General features: G+C 38.0%; 1 protein-coding gene across 1 annotated transcript; it reads right to left on the bottom strand.

Moving 5' to 3' along the window:
- Window positions 1-1561: 1561 nt before the first annotated feature.
- Window positions 1562-17659, bottom strand: LOC126875402 (insulin-like growth factor-binding protein complex acid labile subunit). Its single transcript, XM_050638299.1, has 10 exons — window positions 17494-17659; window positions 17146-17283; window positions 13856-17063; window positions 10621-10789; window positions 8417-8550; window positions 7716-7977; window positions 6759-7037; window positions 5975-6220; window positions 5102-5303; window positions 1562-2170 (listed from the first exon to the last, which is right to left on the bottom strand). The coding sequence occupies exons 3-10, from the start codon at window positions 14251-14253 to the stop codon at window positions 1953-1955; spliced, it is 1908 nt and encodes a 635-aa protein (XP_050494256.1). The 5' UTR covers window positions 14254-17063; window positions 17146-17283; window positions 17494-17659; the 3' UTR covers window positions 1562-1952.
- Between the last annotated feature and the right edge of the window lie 1403 nt (window positions 17660-19062).

Below are 19062 nucleotides of genomic sequence, written 5' to 3'. Positions count from 1 at the left end.
TTTCATGATTTTGTTTTTATTTGAATATACAATTATGCGTTGGACCGTTAAATCGCATCAGAATTAGTGTTCAAACGATTTAGATCGATTGAAATTTGTTGAATTCAATTTTTTCACCACTCGTCCGGAAAATTAAATTTTTCACTATTTAATGTATTTTACATTCAATTTTGATGTTAACATAGCTACTTACGGGATATTTACGCGTCTTACTCGTACATGGAAAGGGCCAATTTATTATGTATGCGTAGAAGCACGTTGATAACAATTCATCCCTATTGGCAAGAGTTAACGAGAGAGTCAATTGATCGCCCACTGCCAATCAGCCCATATCGCGTACACAACGTCAGTTAACAGATTTCACTTACACTATTGACCCGCCCGATCGTTCATTTACTCGGTCATTCAGGAATTTAATTAAAGATCGAAACGTTGACGATGGGAATCGATGCATTACTATGATGTACACTAGCCGTATTCACGTTGTCTGTGTCCGATCGGGTTCGATACGATTAATGCCTAGCAAATCTCTGTTTATTATATTTAATTAAAAATTTCATATTTTTGCTTAACAGAAAATAAATATTCAATTATTATACTGAATGCGTCAACGAAGATTCTACGTATTATCTTACACAATGTAATGGCATACTAGATATTACTCGTATCAACCGATGTTATTAATGAATAATCTAAGGCAATGGGAGCACGAAAGATCATGATACACGATACATCGCATAAGCGTTACGGATAATACTTTGAAGTATGAATGATTAAATGATGATGGTTTCGAGCTCGATTAAAAGGTAATTTAATTAATCGATCCCGAAAGCTTGGTGTGTGTGTGTGTATATATATATACACACATGTATATAATATATTATATATATATATATATATATATATATATATAAATTATATATATATATATATAATTATTTCAAGATATTAATACAATAAAAGAAGTAGACGAAAATCCTAAATAATACGACGCAAATTGGAATTTGAAATGGACGCTCGAAGAATCGCCTAACTCTACCGCAAACAAGGTGCATGGTATTAAAGAAGTAACGGAATTAATGACTATTTACAGCGTAATAATGTCACCTATTATAAAACAGAAACTTAAACAAGTTGTTTCTGGACCTCGACTTAGACAAAGGTGATATTCATCAACTCTTTCAGCTTACGCTCGCGTGAGTATATAACATCTTTTTTTTTTCTTTTCTTTTTTGCTTTTCTTGGACACGTTGGAGTTCGTTTTCGAGTCTTCGTGCTCCACTGTTCCACGTAGCTAACACTAAAATGTGGCAAATCGTTCCGTTCTGATAAAAGGAAACATACCTCTCATGATATGTGTTGGAAACTCGCTAAAATAAATATATATCTCTCGTTACGTAATAATTACTACAGCAAATGCAGTACACATCTATCGATTAGACCGACGTCTGATCGTGAACGGTTGTCAGCTGTCGATTATGGGATTAGTCGCGTACGACGTATAAGATGTCTCGTCAGTGTTCGTGATTTCCTTGAATGTGTGTGAGTATGTATGCGTGTATATTTATATGTGTGTGTGTGTGTGTTATCCTATTATTATTATACAATGCTTTTTTTTATTTGGATGCTTCCAAGAAATACACGCAAGCGGATTAGATTAAACGAACTAAAACGCCCGTGTCGAACTTGAAAGCGAGGCTATACCAAGATTCACACCGCCCGTTTCTTTACACTTCTGTTTTATCACAATGATCAATAGAACGGGCTTTTCAACGTCACCGTGTCCATCTCACGTATGTCTATCATCGTTTGCATTGCATGTGTAAACGGGCGACCACGAATCGAATAAATTCTTCCTCTCGACCGTTTCTTCCTTCTTCTTCTTCGTTTCCGTTCGAACTTTCTTTTGCCCATCGATTGCGTCCTACGATTCTCATTCTACTTCTAATGGACTACTCGAGGGTCGCGGCGAAAGAAACATTTCCTCCGGAAGCAGCCGCGGCGGCGGCCAATAACAGCGTCGGTGGTAACGGCGGAAGCGGCGACGTTTGCTCGGTGGGAGTTGCAACGGTCGTTGGACAATTATTGGCCACACCATAGACTTTCGCGTGATTGACTTCGAAAGCCACGGTCAAGTCTGCTAGTCCAGGATCGCACAACACCGGATTATCTGCAAGCAAAAAAACATCGGAAGATCGCAAAGGGGAAACTCTTCTCTTTTTTATTCTGTGACGTGTATCAAAGGCAGATAAGCAAGAAGTTAGATAGGCGTCTGGCTGGCATGCGTGAGTGAACACACTTTCCAAGCAGTAAAAGTCGTACAACTATGACATCACGATTAGCGATGTGCTCTAAGACACATTGTATGTGGCGAATTACACGTACGATTACATGAAAAATTCTTATAACTTAATTCTTAAGTAGGTAGATTTGGTAGGTCTACAGTCTTGGAAACGATGAAAGTCGTTGAAAGGGTGTTGTTCGATATCCTATTTTTTACAACTTTTATATTTTTAATATTTCATATGGGATATCGTAATAAATGAAGATTATGAAAGTTATCGAAACTTTGAAGACATTCGAGACCTATAGGATTTTCAAGAAAATCAAATATCGAATCACATTCGAAGTAATTTGAAAAACATCGAATCTCTCTTAAGTTAACACTATCACGTTCGGTGACACCAACGTGTTGACAAGTGCAGGCCAAATGTTAGTGTCCGGTGACATCACGTTCGTGTCACGTGCAAGTCGACCCTTTACGTAAAGTTTACGACAGTTTAGTATGCTTTTATCAAAAAATGCCGGTTACTTGTTAAAGTTACTAGTAAATTTACATGGACGGCAAAGTGTTATGATTTAAATACCCATCGCTGATCATCAGATCAGTTTCTCGAAGTCTACCAAAAAACTTTTGCAGACGGATTGTTGACTAAGATATAGAAAATGTTTGCTTGCATCTCGATGACCGAGTTCGTATCGGTCGCGAAAGGCTTCGTAAACATATGATCGTGTGTCGCGAATCCGATAATAATGACAGGGGGCAACGGAATTGTCGTTAATCGGAGATTTTCATATGTAGAGGGAATAGTCGTTCAATGAAAGTGTGAACGAAAAGAGAGACCGAGAAATAACGAAGCTAACCGAGATAACAGGATTGAACGACGATAACCGTACCATGAAAACCCACATATATTTAACAATAACAACAGCTAACAATCCGTCTTCGGTATACAATAAATAATACGAGATGGCGCCACGACGGAGGTTATCACGTGAAATGTAACTTATAACAAAATAATGTACAGCTCTGAAGCCGAACGGAGCCACGCTATTATCAAGTAATAATTTATTTTCTGCCGCCACCGGCCATTCTCATGACCCGTTCCCTCTTTCTGTCTCGTTTCATCTTCCATAACGCTTGGCCTCGCGACACTTAACGATGTATTTATTAATTACGCACTGGCGCCCATTCAACGCGTCTGCGTTCCACAAAGACGTTATCCTTTTGCGAGGGTGGAAAGCAAAATCGAATGACCGTTCGTATCGTACGATCGGATGACTCGTCGTTGCACGAACCAGACGATTACGCGTATTTGCGCATAACGGTTATTAATAAGAAATTCATGTTATATTACATTATATTGTTTCTTTTTTTTTGGTTTCGAGCTTTTAACTAGATCACGAGGGTTTATACGAATTTGCTTATATTTTTGAGATAGCTAAATCAGGATTTGTCTCATCCTCAAGGAGATGTTATAAAATTCAACTATATACGAAGACAACCGAAGAAACGAAAGAAGGAATTGTTTCATCTGTTAAATATTATAACGAATACTCTACTTTAGATATCTTTTGCATATTTTATGTGCATTCTGTAAATTCCTACATCTCCAACTTTTCCACGAATACATAAAAATCTGCAGTCTAGTTATAAGTTATAACATAGTATTACATCTTGTTATAACATTTACCGGATACTGTATCTTAAGTATATTATTTGCACTCTATATGTTTTCATGCAATAAAATTTTCCATAAGTGCATAAACATCCATAATCTTCTCATGATATGTCTATAATTTTTCGAATTTTACAGATTATACCATCTTTGTTGATCTGTCGGCGGAATTATGTATTTTGTATCTTTGCCTCAGAGATTAAAATAGAATGAAAATCTTCAACTTTGTTCAATGAGATCTTCATTTTAATCGGAACTAGAAATATTTTATTAGACATATTTCGCGAAGAATGATCATTAACAGATACATCATTCTTTTCATCAAAGTTCATATCCCTAAATGGTGCGTTTGTAAAATCAAAAATACCTGTGTTTATCCATTTTGCTCTTTGCGCAATCTAGAAAATTCTGGTCTTTTATCTACTGTTGTTCGCGCTTCATTAAAGAAACGGCGCACTGATCTTTCATTAAATGAAGTTTCGCCTTTAACCTTATCATCGATTGGAAATATTAGATTAAGTAGGAAATAGTTCGCGTGGTTTTGTGTTACAAATAAATTCTGATCGAAGTCATAATATTTCGCAAAGAAGAAAAAAAGTATGACAATTGCGGTGTCATTACAATCCCCATGTAATCGGAATACATTAGTTTAAGGCTTAAACTCAAATATTCATTGATAATTACAATTTTCTCTTAAGTTGTCCAAACTGTTGATGCAAATATTTTTTACAGGCAAGGACAATATACTTTCTTTACTCGTCAGAAAAGCTCTTCCGCATTCTCCTTACAGTTAAAATTTCCTTGTGACTATTACTCGTTTTTATCTGTGATAAATTATTTTGTAAATAAGTATTGGTTACAAACAAATCGTATTGTTAATCGAAACTATTAAATGCCAAATTAGATGCAACTAAAACGCTTTTATATTAACTGGATGTGTAAGATTATAGAATTTTCAAGAAAAATTCACACTACTTGAATTTTTTTCTATTAATCTGTACAAATATTTTTGTACCTATTTAGTAATTTGTTTGAATTAAGCATATCGAGGCAATGGATCGAAGAAATTAGTGCAAATTTGCTCAAGCTTGAACGATGGCATAATATTCGATAACACTGATAACGGATACGTTTAATCTTACCTTGAAGATATATGCGAAGCACGTCAGGCACACCGTGAACGGTGCAACGTGTGTTCGCCACGAGTTCCGGCATCAGAGTACGTATCCGATTCGCGCTCACATCTGCCCAGCAGAGAACAGGAAATCCACGGAAGTCTCTCTCGGACAATGTTACCAGACGATTGTGCGATGCGTTTAATTCCTCCAGGGAAGGAAGCCACGTCTATAAAAAAATCATCATCGAAAGATATTGTGATGAACAAAGATTTTTCCCGAGGTATTATTACAAGATATGTTTAATTAGTTTGGAATACATATATAAAAAATTGAAGATATAAATAAATTATTTTTGTGCAAAGATTGTTTGATCGAAAGAGAAAAATCATGTTCTAAATAACATCCTTATAAAATAAAAATAAAATAAAATGAAATAAAATAAAATATAAATAATCTTTATAAACGAACATTGAAAAGAAAGAATATTATACTTTTTCCATTATAACATGACAATATTGATGGAAGTGTTTTTAGTGTTCGTTGTAAAAGGAAAAATGATATCGGAACTAGAGATATTTTATATCTTTAATAATAACCTTTTGAAGGTTTCTAATAAATATAGATTAAAAAATATTTGGGAAGATTTTTTTAAATAGAATTTGATATTTTCTTAATTATAGTGTGATATTATTGATGGAGGTGATTTCCATAGCTTTTAATTAAAGATCATTCGCGAGTTTTATTTTACCATAAATTTTATGGAAAATACTTTCTTACGTCTTTAATGGCTCGATATTCTCGTATCTAAACGAATCAGATAGACGTAAAATCTTCACGGTAGAATGATCATTCGATTAAACACGACATACGTTTGAATAAATTTCACGCATATTATACCTCTGACGTATCTTCGAGTGTAGTAAGCTCGTTGTGAGAGAGATCGAGGACTTTGAGACCATCGAGGCCTCGTAGATCACGCTGTCCAATCGTCGGTCCTAAAGCGTTGTAACTGAGATTCAGCTTCTGTAATTCCTTCATTCCAAGGAATAACGAGCCATCCAAGCTTCGAAGCTCGTTGTGCTGCAGTTGCATATCTTGAATATTTCCGCCCGCCGTTTCTTCCCCTTCCTCTTCTACTAAATTCTGTAAATATAAGAGGAACGAACTTCTTCTACTAAGTTCTGTAAATATAAGAGAAACGATCTTCTTCTACTAAATTCTGTAAATATAAGAGGAACAAACTTCTCTTACATATTCAAATGATCGAATACTTTGAAATACGACTTTAAAAATACTCATTTGAATTTAAAAATATGTATTATTTGCGATGTAATCTTATATAAGAGTACCTTTTTTTATTCATTTGAGCATGACGTATTTGCATACATGATCAATGAGAACTATCAATGTAGTTATCGAATGTACACTTGAACAAATTAAAATATTTATGTAAAATTATAATTTCCTTGGAAGAAATAAAATATTTAACTAGCGATATAACGTGTAAACATCTTCATAAGCAAAAAATTAATTCTATAATATAAACAATTTTTCATCTTAATGTAGAATATCAAAAATCGTTGAATGTTCCTCTATATAAAAATGTACATATACTTTAGGTTTTGCAATAGTTCATTGCGTATGTGGTAGAAGTAAATTAGTCCGGATATTAGGTGCGTACCTCTGACGGCGTTCTTCCTCTGTGGAGTCGCGCGATTCTGTTGTTCGAGAGATCGAGCAATCGTAGCTCGCGCAGGCCACGAAGTGACGCGAATGAGAACTCGCGAAGCTCGTTGTGCGTCAAGTTTAAACACTTGAGAGACCTGAGAGGGTAAAGGACACTGTTGCCCCCGTTTCCGTCGCCATTACCATTACCCGCGCTACCCAACGATTTTAAGGAATTGTGTCCGAGCTCTAGATCTTCTAACATCTCTGCTTCTAGGAAATCTTCTTCCGTTAACTAAGAACAAAGGTTTTGATGATATTTCATATTATCTGTCTATTAAAAGTATCGTTAATTACTACATTCTCTTTGTTGGATATAATATTAATTATTTCACTGTATCAGTTTAATAGACGAAACAGGTTTCTTCTAAAATAACACGGTCGGCTTTAATTCGTGAAATAACAAGTAACAGCTAAGAGTGAAACCTTTGCGGACGATTCAAGAAGTCGATCAAATCGTCCAATTACGACTAAGACCATCGCATGCTAACCGTCCATCGTAATAAAAATTTAATCCGCGAAACGGAAGCGTACGACATAATAATCACATTAGGATGTAGTAATCGACTTAATGTACGGAACATTGAACGAACGCCTCCACGCGTTATCATACATCGTGATCATGCACTTGCACTTCATACGAGTATCTGAATGTTGTACAGGCCACCGTTACGTAGATATCAGCACATCATATTTGCAGATGATATTTAATAAAGTATTTTGAATCGTTTCAATAAACCGAAATAAAACTAACTATTACACGATGTTCTAGGTCGGATCAAAACGTGCATTCTTTACATTTTTAGAAGGGAGGACAATCTAAAGTATTGGTAATCTTGTATATTTAATAATTCTCTTCTATTGAGTAAGAAAGTTAGTTAGTTGTTATTTGTTATATTCGATCATCGATTACCTCTTGCAGATCGTTGTACGAAAGTTCGAGAAACTTCAATCTACGAGCCTTTTGCAGCGTGCCATCGAGACTGCGAATCTTATTGTGCTGAAGATACAGACTTTCTAAACGATGTAAGTAGCGAAATTCTGCTGGCAAGTGAGTTAATTTATTGTCCACGGCGTAGAGCATCTTCAGGTTATGGCCAGAAGACGGTAGCTCGCCATCTAAAGACGTGAGCTCGTTGGCGTTAATTAGCAACCACTCCAACTGATTCAAATCTCTGAAACAAGATTAAGTCATGTGGATGGCGACGATGCTCTCGTTCCGATAAAATCCAAAAAGAACAAATCTTTGCTTGTTTCATCGAATGAACGAACCAAAAATTTCTTCGTTTTTCTTCTATACTTCTGTTTCCTCTTTTATTTTCTCTTTCTTTTTTATCGACCCAATTTAAATTTCACAAAAGAGAAAAGAAAAGGAAAGAAACGGTTCTCGAACACGTGACTAGATCGCAAGCTTAATTGTTCTCTCCTTTGCATATAATCTGCGTGCACGTTTGCTTAATCATTCGGCCGAGTCCGAGGAGCTGCTCGTTGCATCAACGATGAATAGAGCCAATTAAGTAAGAGCCACTGTTGGAATGGTAAACAGGATGTCCGATACGTTCTAGGAGGTTCGTGAATGGACGTATATTTTCGGTAATCAAGAAAGTGTCTTACCGTAACGTTCGATTCAGGCTTTGTAACTGATTGCGGCCAACGTGTAGGTGCTTCACTAATGGTGGCAACGAGCCTGGCACCATTTCTGAAATCGCATTTCCGGCCAACAGGAGATGCTGTAATGTCGGGTTGTACTGAAAATGATAAGGTAAAATGTGCATTTTAAGAATACATGTGTTAAAACAATAGAAATTATGTAGGTTTAAGCTATATTTACATGTGCATTATCTTATATAAAATAAATTCATCGTTTAGTTTAGATAAAAAAAAAAAAAAAAAAAACGAAAAAAAGAAACAAGAAAATAAAAGAGAAAGAAAAATGTAAAAGGAAGAAGGAAATAGAAATGAAACGGCGATTTAAAGAGATTGTATTCAGCAGCGTCGACAAACGTGATTAAATACGAGAACGCGCAACGTTTAATCAAGAGTGACGGCTACACGATAAGTATTCACGGATTACATACTGAAGCAACATTGTTAAACAGCAAGAATTTTTTGAATCATGCTAGACGTTCATGTTCCAATGAGAATCCGAGATGTTTGCGATCCGCGTTTACTGAAACCAATTGATCCGAATCAACAGCTGTTTACAACAGTCACGCGATAAACATTTTTCTCCGATAATTCATCACATAGACGGTATTGTTACATCAAACTTGCCCGTTTTTCCCTTGTTTACATATATACGATATAATATTACAATATTTAATTTACTAGAAAGCGTATGAGTAAGCGTCGTTTCAAACGTATTTTATTTCTAGTTACTTCGGAATAGACACTTGCAATTAGCACATATTAATTCGTTTCTTAACCATGCAATTAAAACTTTACGATACGAGTGTTAACCCTGCTGTGATCTTCGAACTTAAGATTCGATCGAAAATGAATCAAAGAGCGCCGGAGGGTTAATCTCTCGTAGAGTTAGTTAATCTACTATTTAAATATACATAACTGATTCTGTTTTATCAACGAGTGTCTCGTTTAAGCAACTGAAACTGTCTCTTTGACATGGGATATTTGCAATTATCGACCTATTTCATAAAATCGCGAAATAGAGTGAGATTGAAAAAAAAGTACGTGTACAAGATTTTTGCATATTTCTATTGTTCTTTAACTCGCAAATCGTGTGATAAGTAACACGAGGCAGTGGTAAAAAAAAAAAAAAAGAAAAATATATATTCCCATAAGTAGCACGAATCGTTTGAGGAACGATTGGCGGACAATTCTCTGCACGTGGCCGGTCACGTGCGCGACAAGCGCCAGGGGAACCCCACCAAGCTCTCTACTAGCTGTCTTCCTCTCTTCGAGATGAATTGTTCGTTCATACGTCGCGCCGGCTACAAATACATCGTGAAGTCACGCGTAATATGCAAAACGTGCTTAGAATATATTGTCCTTACGGTGTGTTGATTTAATAGACATGATTGATATAGCAGTAAAAAGAAAAAGAAAACAAAGTAGTATAGAAAAATAAGCGAACGAAACTGTAAAATAGATGTTTAATTGGATGCTTTACGTATAACTTCACGTAAATAATCCACGCGCCAGTCTCAAACGATTTCCACATAATTTATTTATTCGTTTCATTGAATCACATTAGAGTACTATGTAACAGTATACGTAAAAGTTTCATTGTAAACAGGAATCGTAAGAGATGAATATGCAAAACATTGGATACTATTCGTTGCAAATAAGATCAGATTTATCCAGTTCGATAAATGAAATATCTGAACAGAATTCGGTGTTAACACGGTCAACAGAGGTTACATCAAATCTGGTAAACTGTTCGTCATTTAATGATGCGTTTATGTTCTTCCTGTTTATAAACTGCTTTATACAATCGATGCTAAATACCATTGCTGATGAACCCGTTCTCTTTTTTTCGTTTACTTTTTCTTATGCACGTGGCAGTATATTTGCATAAAACACTGGGAAAATAAGAGATGCATATAAACGAAGCTTCGTGTTTACGCACTACGATCGATATGTTAGGGGATCGTATCCACGTGTTTAGTATTCTCGCGTAAATCGTTAGAAGACACTTTGCGATAAATGATTCAAACTTCTCGCGCATTCGTGAGTTGCACAAGAAATACAAGCTTCGATTCCTGAACACGTGTCTCGACATAGTATGTACATATTCACTCGCGAGGAAGAAAACTAATAAATGATGCAAACAGATTCTTATGTGTACGCATGCATACCTTAAAGTCATCCGAGTCTATACGGCTTATCCGATTTCTGCTGAGATCTAGGGTCCTCAGCAATGAGAGATGCGACAGAATATGTCTCGGTATAGATGGTACTTCGTTATCCGCGAGACTAAGATATTGCGTTCTTCCCAACCCCGCGAAAACTTCGCCGTCTACGAACCTACAAAATATGAAGTCGCTTTTTAATTCTATTATTCGAGCATAGGTCCATTACAAATTAAGATCTTTACTTTTATAATTAAGATGTCGAAGATATTTCGCGACGATAAGATATACAGATTTTTCGTGAGATGCAAATAAGAAAATTAAACAATTTAAGAAATACACATCACTTTGGAATTAAATCGAGCGAAATGAAAATTCGATCAATTTGCAGATTATTTATTTAAGAAAAAAAAATATTCATTGTTTTCGTTCAATAGTACAAACATTTGCTTGACATGTCTCATATGACATGTCACATATCTAAAGATAATTAAGATCTGAATATGAAAAAGAGGTGATACATCTTGTTGCCCTCGAGAAATTTGGAATGTCATCTCACGATAGTGCGTTATCTCCGTACGAAGACGACCAAAAACTGAGTAACTTGTGGCCCTTGTAAACACATGGCTAGCAAGCGATACACAATCAATCCTCAATTATCTCGAGTGAAACGAAGTTATCGCTTATTGTCCTAGTCACGGACCAACGAAGTGGGTCTAAATCTTCCCGTGATAGTCGGGTTAAGGGCAGGAAGAATTAACTTACGACTTATATCAAGTACAAAGTGTAAAAGTTCTTATAACTGGAACCGTTTCGTCGTTCTTATTTCCACTAATTTCTATTATAAGTGACGTAGAACTGAAACTTACATTTTCCTCGTGTTATACAATTTTTCCACGTTACGTATCATCACTTTCATGAAACTCCGATAAAATAAATTAGAATTAAAATTATTTGTAATATTAATTTCATTTTTCACTCATATTTCGAAAATATCATTTATATGATAAAAAGAAATACATCAGTTCATTTAATAACCTATTGTAGGGAAAATTTTGTCAATTAAAGCTAAAGATGAACTGTCTCTCGGTTGCCTCCATTTTATAGAAGTTCCTTTTTCTTCTTTCTCTTTTCTCATGCAACTTGTATAGTCGTGTCTCTAGAGTTGCGCAAATCTTTATCGAAGTAGGCGAGTTTACAAAGAGTGGACCAATGAAATTGTTCAATTGTAAAACATAGGCGAAACACGGTCATTATCGTTTAATTATTCACATAATGTTGGCTCACAGCATTTCGTTATTTAATTATTCCGAGACGATAAGCGGAGGGCTTCTTGTTGATAACTCGTTCGAAAAGGTCGGGCACGATTAAGATTTCATTCTCGTGCCCGTAGCTCTGTCTCTTTTTCTATCTTTCGCGGGTAACGACGACGCATTCTCGATGATTGTTCGTCCGTCAAGGACTTTTCGTTTTCTCTCATCTGGCAAGTATCACCGTGTATCAGGATAATCAAGGAAGACCAGTGTCCGTCCTTTGTGCCCGTTCGAGAAAACAAAACGACGATATTTATCTAGAAACGAGGAAATTCTCGCGATTCTTGATACGTTTATACTTAATCGGTAAATTTGTAATTAACGATCGATCAAGCTTCATCTACCATATTAACGCATGAATTCATATCTTTTTTTTCCCCGATAAAGCAATTATTTTTTCAAGGATCTTCAACAAAGGCTCGAATGTTACCTTCGCCTTTTATAGTCGTTTTATTATTTCGTCGTTTTGTCGATCGTAATAAAAGTTGTTGCATTCGTTCCGCACAATGTAGCACTTTCTAGATGTTCAAAATTTTGTCTCTCGTTCCACTATCGTCGTATTATTTAATATTCTATCTGAGCAGCCGTGTAAAAATATATAAAAGCAACTAATATCTTCCGAAGATAAACGAGGACAAAGATTATAGTAATTACTCCAGATACATTCCAGCAATGTACACGTACATTAGAATCAATGTATTATAAATTGAAGGACACTGCTGTTACTCTACACGTTTATCTGGAAACGCATCATTTTCCACAACACACTTTGTATCCGTTTCTTTAAACGGCTCAAAAAGGTTTTTGCCATCGAACATTACGGTATAATTGTCAGTTTGAAAAATAATTTTATCAATTAGAATTTCTTCTTTGTTACGTATAAATGTCTTTACTCAATACTTGCAACATCAGACGATGACCTTTTGCCAAGATATTGTTATTCGTATCGACAATGTATACGATGTATTCACACGCATGCTTTTCTACAAGTTCTGAATGACAATCATTTGCGTACAAATACTTGTCATAAATTTCTTTTCGTCTTTTCTATTACACATGCTGCTCCAAATTTCTTCTTCTACAGTCTGTTTGTATTTCATATCTTACGAAAGTTCTGACAACATTTCGTCAGTGATTGAGGAACTTTATGGTCAGACAAGCGAAGTATAGTCAGACAACGCATAGTTAAACATGAATGCGTAAAGCCTGCATTATAATAACGATTCGAATCTTCTTATTAATTAATTTCGTTAAATAAAGTTTTCTTCTCAAAAATCAGTAATAATTAAATATTATAATACTTTGAATGTATGTCATTCTGTCAGCTAGAACCTCCACTGTGAATTTTTAGAAAAATCGATTTTTCACGGAAGAAATAAATTGGGCAGATAAATAAATTGGTTTAAATAATGTCCAGAAGAAATAGTGGAAAAATTCAGAAACTCGATCGTAGCTCGATCACTGTACCCGCGTAGTTAGAGTAAACGTGGCTGATATCACTTATCCACAAGTCATTATCGTCGTCACACGATTTTCTTCATCAACATTTTGGTGAAAGCCCGTGGAATTTTCATGAGATGTGGGAGGAAAATTTCTTGAAACCGGAAACTCGATACCGAGTTCATTCTTATCACAAACATCGGTACTTTGTTTCAAACTGAGCAAACCAAGCTATGCTTGCTTCTGAAAGAAAAATCCCTAAAGTCCTGCACGGATAAAAGAAACACAAACACGCGATTCCTGACCTAACTAATAGACCAAGAAAAGATAATCGAATAATTATGAATAATTAAAAAGAGACACATTACACGCACGATATTTATATACACATCAAGATAACGATTTCTTTGCAAAGAAAGAAGAAATTAAACTAAACATCTACGATATTAAACAATCCCGATTTTATGCACGTAAACTTACACACTCACCCTAGACGATCGTGATTCAGCTCGAGCTTCGTAATGGACATCCGCAGCTCTTTGAAATCATGCCGCGATATATCCCTGAGATTTGAATGAGAAACACGCAAAGTAATTTGTTGCTCGGTGGTGAATTTGCCCCTTAATGCCCCTGCCACTTGTTCGAAAGAGTCCATCCGTTCGCATACGACCTCGATCCGTTCCCCGTGTCCATGGTGACCGGCATTGTTACCGGTCGTAGCAGCAGCCGCGGCGGCTACAGCAGCGACAGCAGCCTGCGCCGGGTTGATAACGGTGCTGGAGAACGCTTCCTGTCGGCAGGTGCATGGGCTTATCTCGCGGCGAACAGCGCAATGAAGGCTCGAGCTAGCCGCCAACCCTAAAAGCGTGTAAAGCAGCCCCGACATGGTTGTTTGAACGTTAAAACGCTTCCGTGCTGATCACCATCCAAACGGGCCAGTAGAAAGGTCCGTGCTCGTCGACAGAGGTGATCTTCCCCGGTCCGGACGGACCATGCGTATCCCCTGGATATCAATCACCTTCCACTGCTTCTCGGTTCACTGTTCCCTCTCTGTCTTTGTCACTACTCTCTATGTCTGACACTTGCACCGATTTCTATTACTATCGAATAATAGAATACGCGAATCACAGGACACAAGTAATTTTACAATCACTTGGTGATAAAAGGATTATCCACTTGAAGTAGAAGCAAAGAGTACGTTTGTAAGAGGATTAAAAAATTGTTTCGACCATAAACCTCGATTCGGTGGTGATACGAATTTAAATGGAATTAAAAAAAAAACATGGATAACTTATCTAGAATAGCAAGTGAGAAAGAACGTACGAAGCAGATCTCATCGAGTTCCGAATGATAACGTTTAAGGGTTGAAAGTTTATCTTTCCGATAGGTGTTATTGAGTGGCTCGCGAACGACACTCGGTCACTCTGTTCGCCGACACTAACTCTAGACTGACACTGGCCGGATACGACTGACAGCTACGTATTATCTACACTGTTTCGATCCACACCCCGACGGGGTATATATATTCACTGCTGAAACGCGGGTGAAAGCTGACTGCTGTGTATCTATCTCCGTTTTTTCTCTCTTTCTTTTTCTCGTTCGTGCCGGACACGAAGGAGGCTTATCGTCGCCAATGGGCCCTCCTCTTGGCGCCACGAACGCGGCAACGGCATTAAGCCGCGGCGCGCCGCGCGAGACTTACTTATAGTCACAACGTCGTGCCGTGGCGCGGCGCGGCGCCGCGCCTCCGGGAGGGACTCCGACTCCTCTCAGGACTCGTACATTATGTGTGTACACCGACTCGCGTCTCTCCTCTTTTGCCCCTTCTCTCGCTTTCCATCCGTTTCTATCTTTTTATCGGCAATCGTCAATCTATTTGTCGCTTGTGTGTGTTCGCACGGATCAGCAACCGGAAGTTCCGCACGTGAAACAACCATGCGTGCTCCCTTAATTTCGTCGTGCGGTTTCTATCGAGCACGAGTCTCGAGGGTACACAAGATCCTCGCAATAAGTCTTCTCGTTCGTGATACATCTTTAACGATTCTAATAATCGGGTGCTTCGTATAACCTGCTCTATGATTCACGAGTATCTCGATATCGTTCTCTTCTCTGGACGATTCACTGAAAGTAATTCGTCGATATAACAGTAAAGCCTCTCGAAAGTGTCACGGCAAAGCGGAAATCAGGGAGAAAAATTGGTGCGGCACGCGATCAAGATTTTCTTCGACAATGGCACCAGCGTGACTAGCGTGAACGTTTTCACGCGAGAAGGCAAGAAGTCCCGCCAATCTCTCGATGCTTGCGCACTGCATATGCGAAGGCGGTGTTTGCATCGATAAGGATAGCATTGCTCAACTTTTGACCTTTGCTTAGCCGTCCGCAGGCTGAAAGAAAATACCAGATAATTCGCTCGTAAATCCCTCTCTTTCTTTTATTCTTACTCTCCTTGTCTTCTGCTTGTTTATCTCTTTTCCTCTCTCTCTTTTCCTTGTCATCTTTCTTCCTCTGTTGTAGCAGCTAGTAGACGACACGTACGACCGACACTCGGACTTCATAAACGGTTGATACCTTGAAAGCAAAGTCACATCATACTGTATCTTGATGATTATTTAACAATCGAGTCAAATATATGGTACATGTTAAACGATGTAAACGTGCTATCGCAACACGAATTTTATACATATATTCGAGTTTCCTTTTGCATTTCTTTTGGTCCATGACCGGACCGACCGTTCTCTCATCCATGCAGACGCTCGGACACATTTTTAATCCCGGCTACTGCCTCGCGCGCGATAACATTAATTCCAGGTGCTTATTACGTTCTGTGTGCCTATGCAAATTTATACATACCGTAACGCGTACTTATTAAAATTACATGTAAGCGAGGGGGGTTAATTGCGACGCATTATGTGCGAGTTATGCCACTCCTCTCTTATTATTGCATATCTTCGTTTTTTTATTTTCTCACTTTCTTCTTTTACCTGTGATACTGTCAACGCGGTAAGATCGCACCCTTTCCTTCGAATCACGCTTTGGAGATCGTGGCTAAGCGCCATAGGTATCTCAGGAGAGAGGGAGAATGGATTTTGAGGTAGGTGAACTGCCAAGAACGCTCTTGGAATGTTGGTTCGATGAAACTTGTAGATCTTCACCGTTCTTTTTCTTTATGCTTCTTCTCATTCTTATTATTACCGTGCTATTGTCGCGTTGAAGCTTGATATATGAAAATCGTGGGACGACATAGCTGAAATCTTCGTGCTACTCATTTTAGTTGTCACAACGTATTTCCAGGTAGATGAATTAATAAGAATGTTCTTGGAACGTTGATTCGGTGAAACTTACATTTTTTATTATCATCCTATACGTATACTGCCTCTGCGCGTCAAACGTTCACGAACAAACCATCAAAAAACGCATCTAGAATACACATTTAATAAAGTCAGTGATACTCGTCATTTTTTACCATTGTTAACATTGTTGTATCTCTTATCGTGTTTGGTGACAAGGTAGACTTCGAGCTGATCAAAAACCATTAAAAAGCTTCGCCTGATTCTTCTTATAGATTCTTCTTATCGTTCGCGTTGTCACGATGAATTTCGAAGTGGTTAGGAACGTTGCTGGAATGTTAATCCGTTGAAATTCTCGATCCTCTCTTCGTCCTTTTCGTCATTCTCCGTTATCGTTTTCACTGTCAAGCTACAGATCTTTGTAAACGTAGACACGGCAAGAAATCGGTACGGCTAACAATATATATATCAACTTGGTACACGCCTCTCACCTTTTACACGATGTTTAACGCGGTCCACGGTCCTGCCACTGGTTCCCTGCAATAGCATCTCAGGTACAATAGCCGTCACTAATTCGTGCGATAACGTTCGATTCTTTTATCGTCTCTCGAAGCTCCTTATCCGCTGCGCTATAAAATTACGCAATACTTTAATTGATGTTTTAATTTGTCATCAACTTATTCATTTTTATGCCATTAAATCAACAATTTTTACTAAACGGGAAAAATTCCTCAATTCGTGATTCACTTCGCTTATTGATTAGTAATTAATATTGATTACAAGCGATCTTTCAACGCTCTCTTTCGTTCATTGTAAACTGATACAGATTAATTACCGACCTCGACGGTCGTCTCTCCGTGGATCATTGAAGCGACAGTAAATACAATCTCACGATCCGCGCGGCTCGCGTTTTCACCGACCGGTTTCTATGAATTCCATTGACACGATGCATCATCGCGCTTTTCCTCGATGAGAGAAGAAAGGAACTTCTGGGCACGACTCCGTGTCCCCGCTTCGTATCGTTAATGTCCCATGAATATCTGTCGAAGAAGCTTTTTTAAATGGAACTCGCCTTGACCACAAAGATAAACGAGAAAATACATGAAGAAGTGGAAGAAGTTGCGCATAAAATATACAACGAATAAGCGAGGCAGTTGGCGTTTTATTGTTTAATATACTCTACCGTAACTCCGTCTTCGGAGTCGATCAACGTGCGTCATCGGGTTTCAAGGATGAAACGATATCACGATTGATAATCACCCGAGACAATAAGTTTCGATAGCTGGACACGGATGTAGTCTCCTCTGGAGAACCACTTTGTTCCGAAACACGATTGGCGACCGATGTACACCAGTAGAAACCGGTCATCTTACCACGTACCGGTGGCGTGCAAACGGGACGAGGACAAATCGGTGTCCCGCCTCTCTACGGATGGCAAATTTGGGATCCGTGACCGCTCTTAATATCGCGAAGGGTTCCCGGGACGGGGTAGAGGGTTGGTGAGGAGGAGGTGGAGATGATGGAGGTAGGGGAAGGCGAGGGAGAACAAGGCACGAGCTGCGGAGGGACTTAACTCGATGTGTTAGTTAACGAATGCGAGAATGCGGCCTGGCGCCAACACACACAGTACACACGGTTCAACGTGTCACGCACTGCTCGCTACCGGCCTCGGTATTGGTTTATCTCTCGTACCAGCTTCCCTGGATCTCTCCCTGTTGCATAGCTTCAAGACACGCACGCGAACTCCTCGTTTTCTTGTCGTGAAAGAGGAACGACTGGAAGGAAGAAAGAGGATGAGAAAGAAGGCAGTAGCCAGTAGCAGTTTAGAGGATATAAAAGCATTAAGGTAGCGCGAGATAGTCAATGCTAAGTTGGTATTTTGAATTCTTTGTAGGATTCGTTTCAAACCAGTATCTATGTGGAGCATGCCAGTTCTATCTGCGTATACGTGTCCAGATACGTGCATAGATGATGATACGTGTGCATGTGTGCATGTATATACTCTTGACTTGATGAATCGCCGTAACTATTAATCAAACAGATATGTACTCTAATATCGCTCGTGTCGAGTGCTAGCGAAATCGGTACATATCGAACAGCAACAACATGATTTGAATGACAATCTTGGTACTTGATGAGTTTCAAGTATTAGTCCTAAAGATCAGTTCGTTTTATTTCGATTTTATATATCATAAGAACTCTTGTTTCGTTGACAATACCCTCTTTTTCTGTATTCTTCGTTTCCTTCCTGTATTTCCTCTCACTTGGACAATGTTCCTTTTCGTTTCTTCGTCGCCTCTCGTTTCATTCTATCATTATTATTAGCAGTAAAGGAAACGGAGCCGGGTTAAGTTATGCTAAGAACGGCGAAGCTCACACTAGTAAAGCAAGTTAAGTATGTACTAACG

Source organism: Bombus huntii, chromosome 2 (genome assembly GCF_024542735.1).
Source record: "Bombus huntii isolate Logan2020A chromosome 2, iyBomHunt1.1, whole genome shotgun sequence".
Lineage (NCBI taxonomy): Eukaryota > Metazoa > Arthropoda > Insecta > Hymenoptera > Apidae > Bombus > Bombus huntii.
Note: the sequence above shows the minus strand (reverse complement) of the source record. Positions and strands in the feature narration are given on the sequence as shown.

Excerpts from the sequence above, each read along its gene's own strand:
- LOC126875402 (XM_050638299.1), bottom strand. The coding sequence starts at position 14,253 with ATGTCGGGGCTGCTTTACACGCTTTTAGGGTTGGCGGCTAGCTCGAGC. Across the intron at positions 10,790-13,855 it reads CTGAATCACGATCGTCTAGG|GTTCGTAGACGGCGAAGTTT; the intron begins GTGAGTGTGTAA and ends CATATTTTGTAG. Across the intron at positions 2,171-5,101 it reads GCTTCGCATATATCTTCAAG|ATAATCCGGTGTTGTGCGAT; the intron begins GTAAGATTAAAC and ends TTTTGCTTGCAG.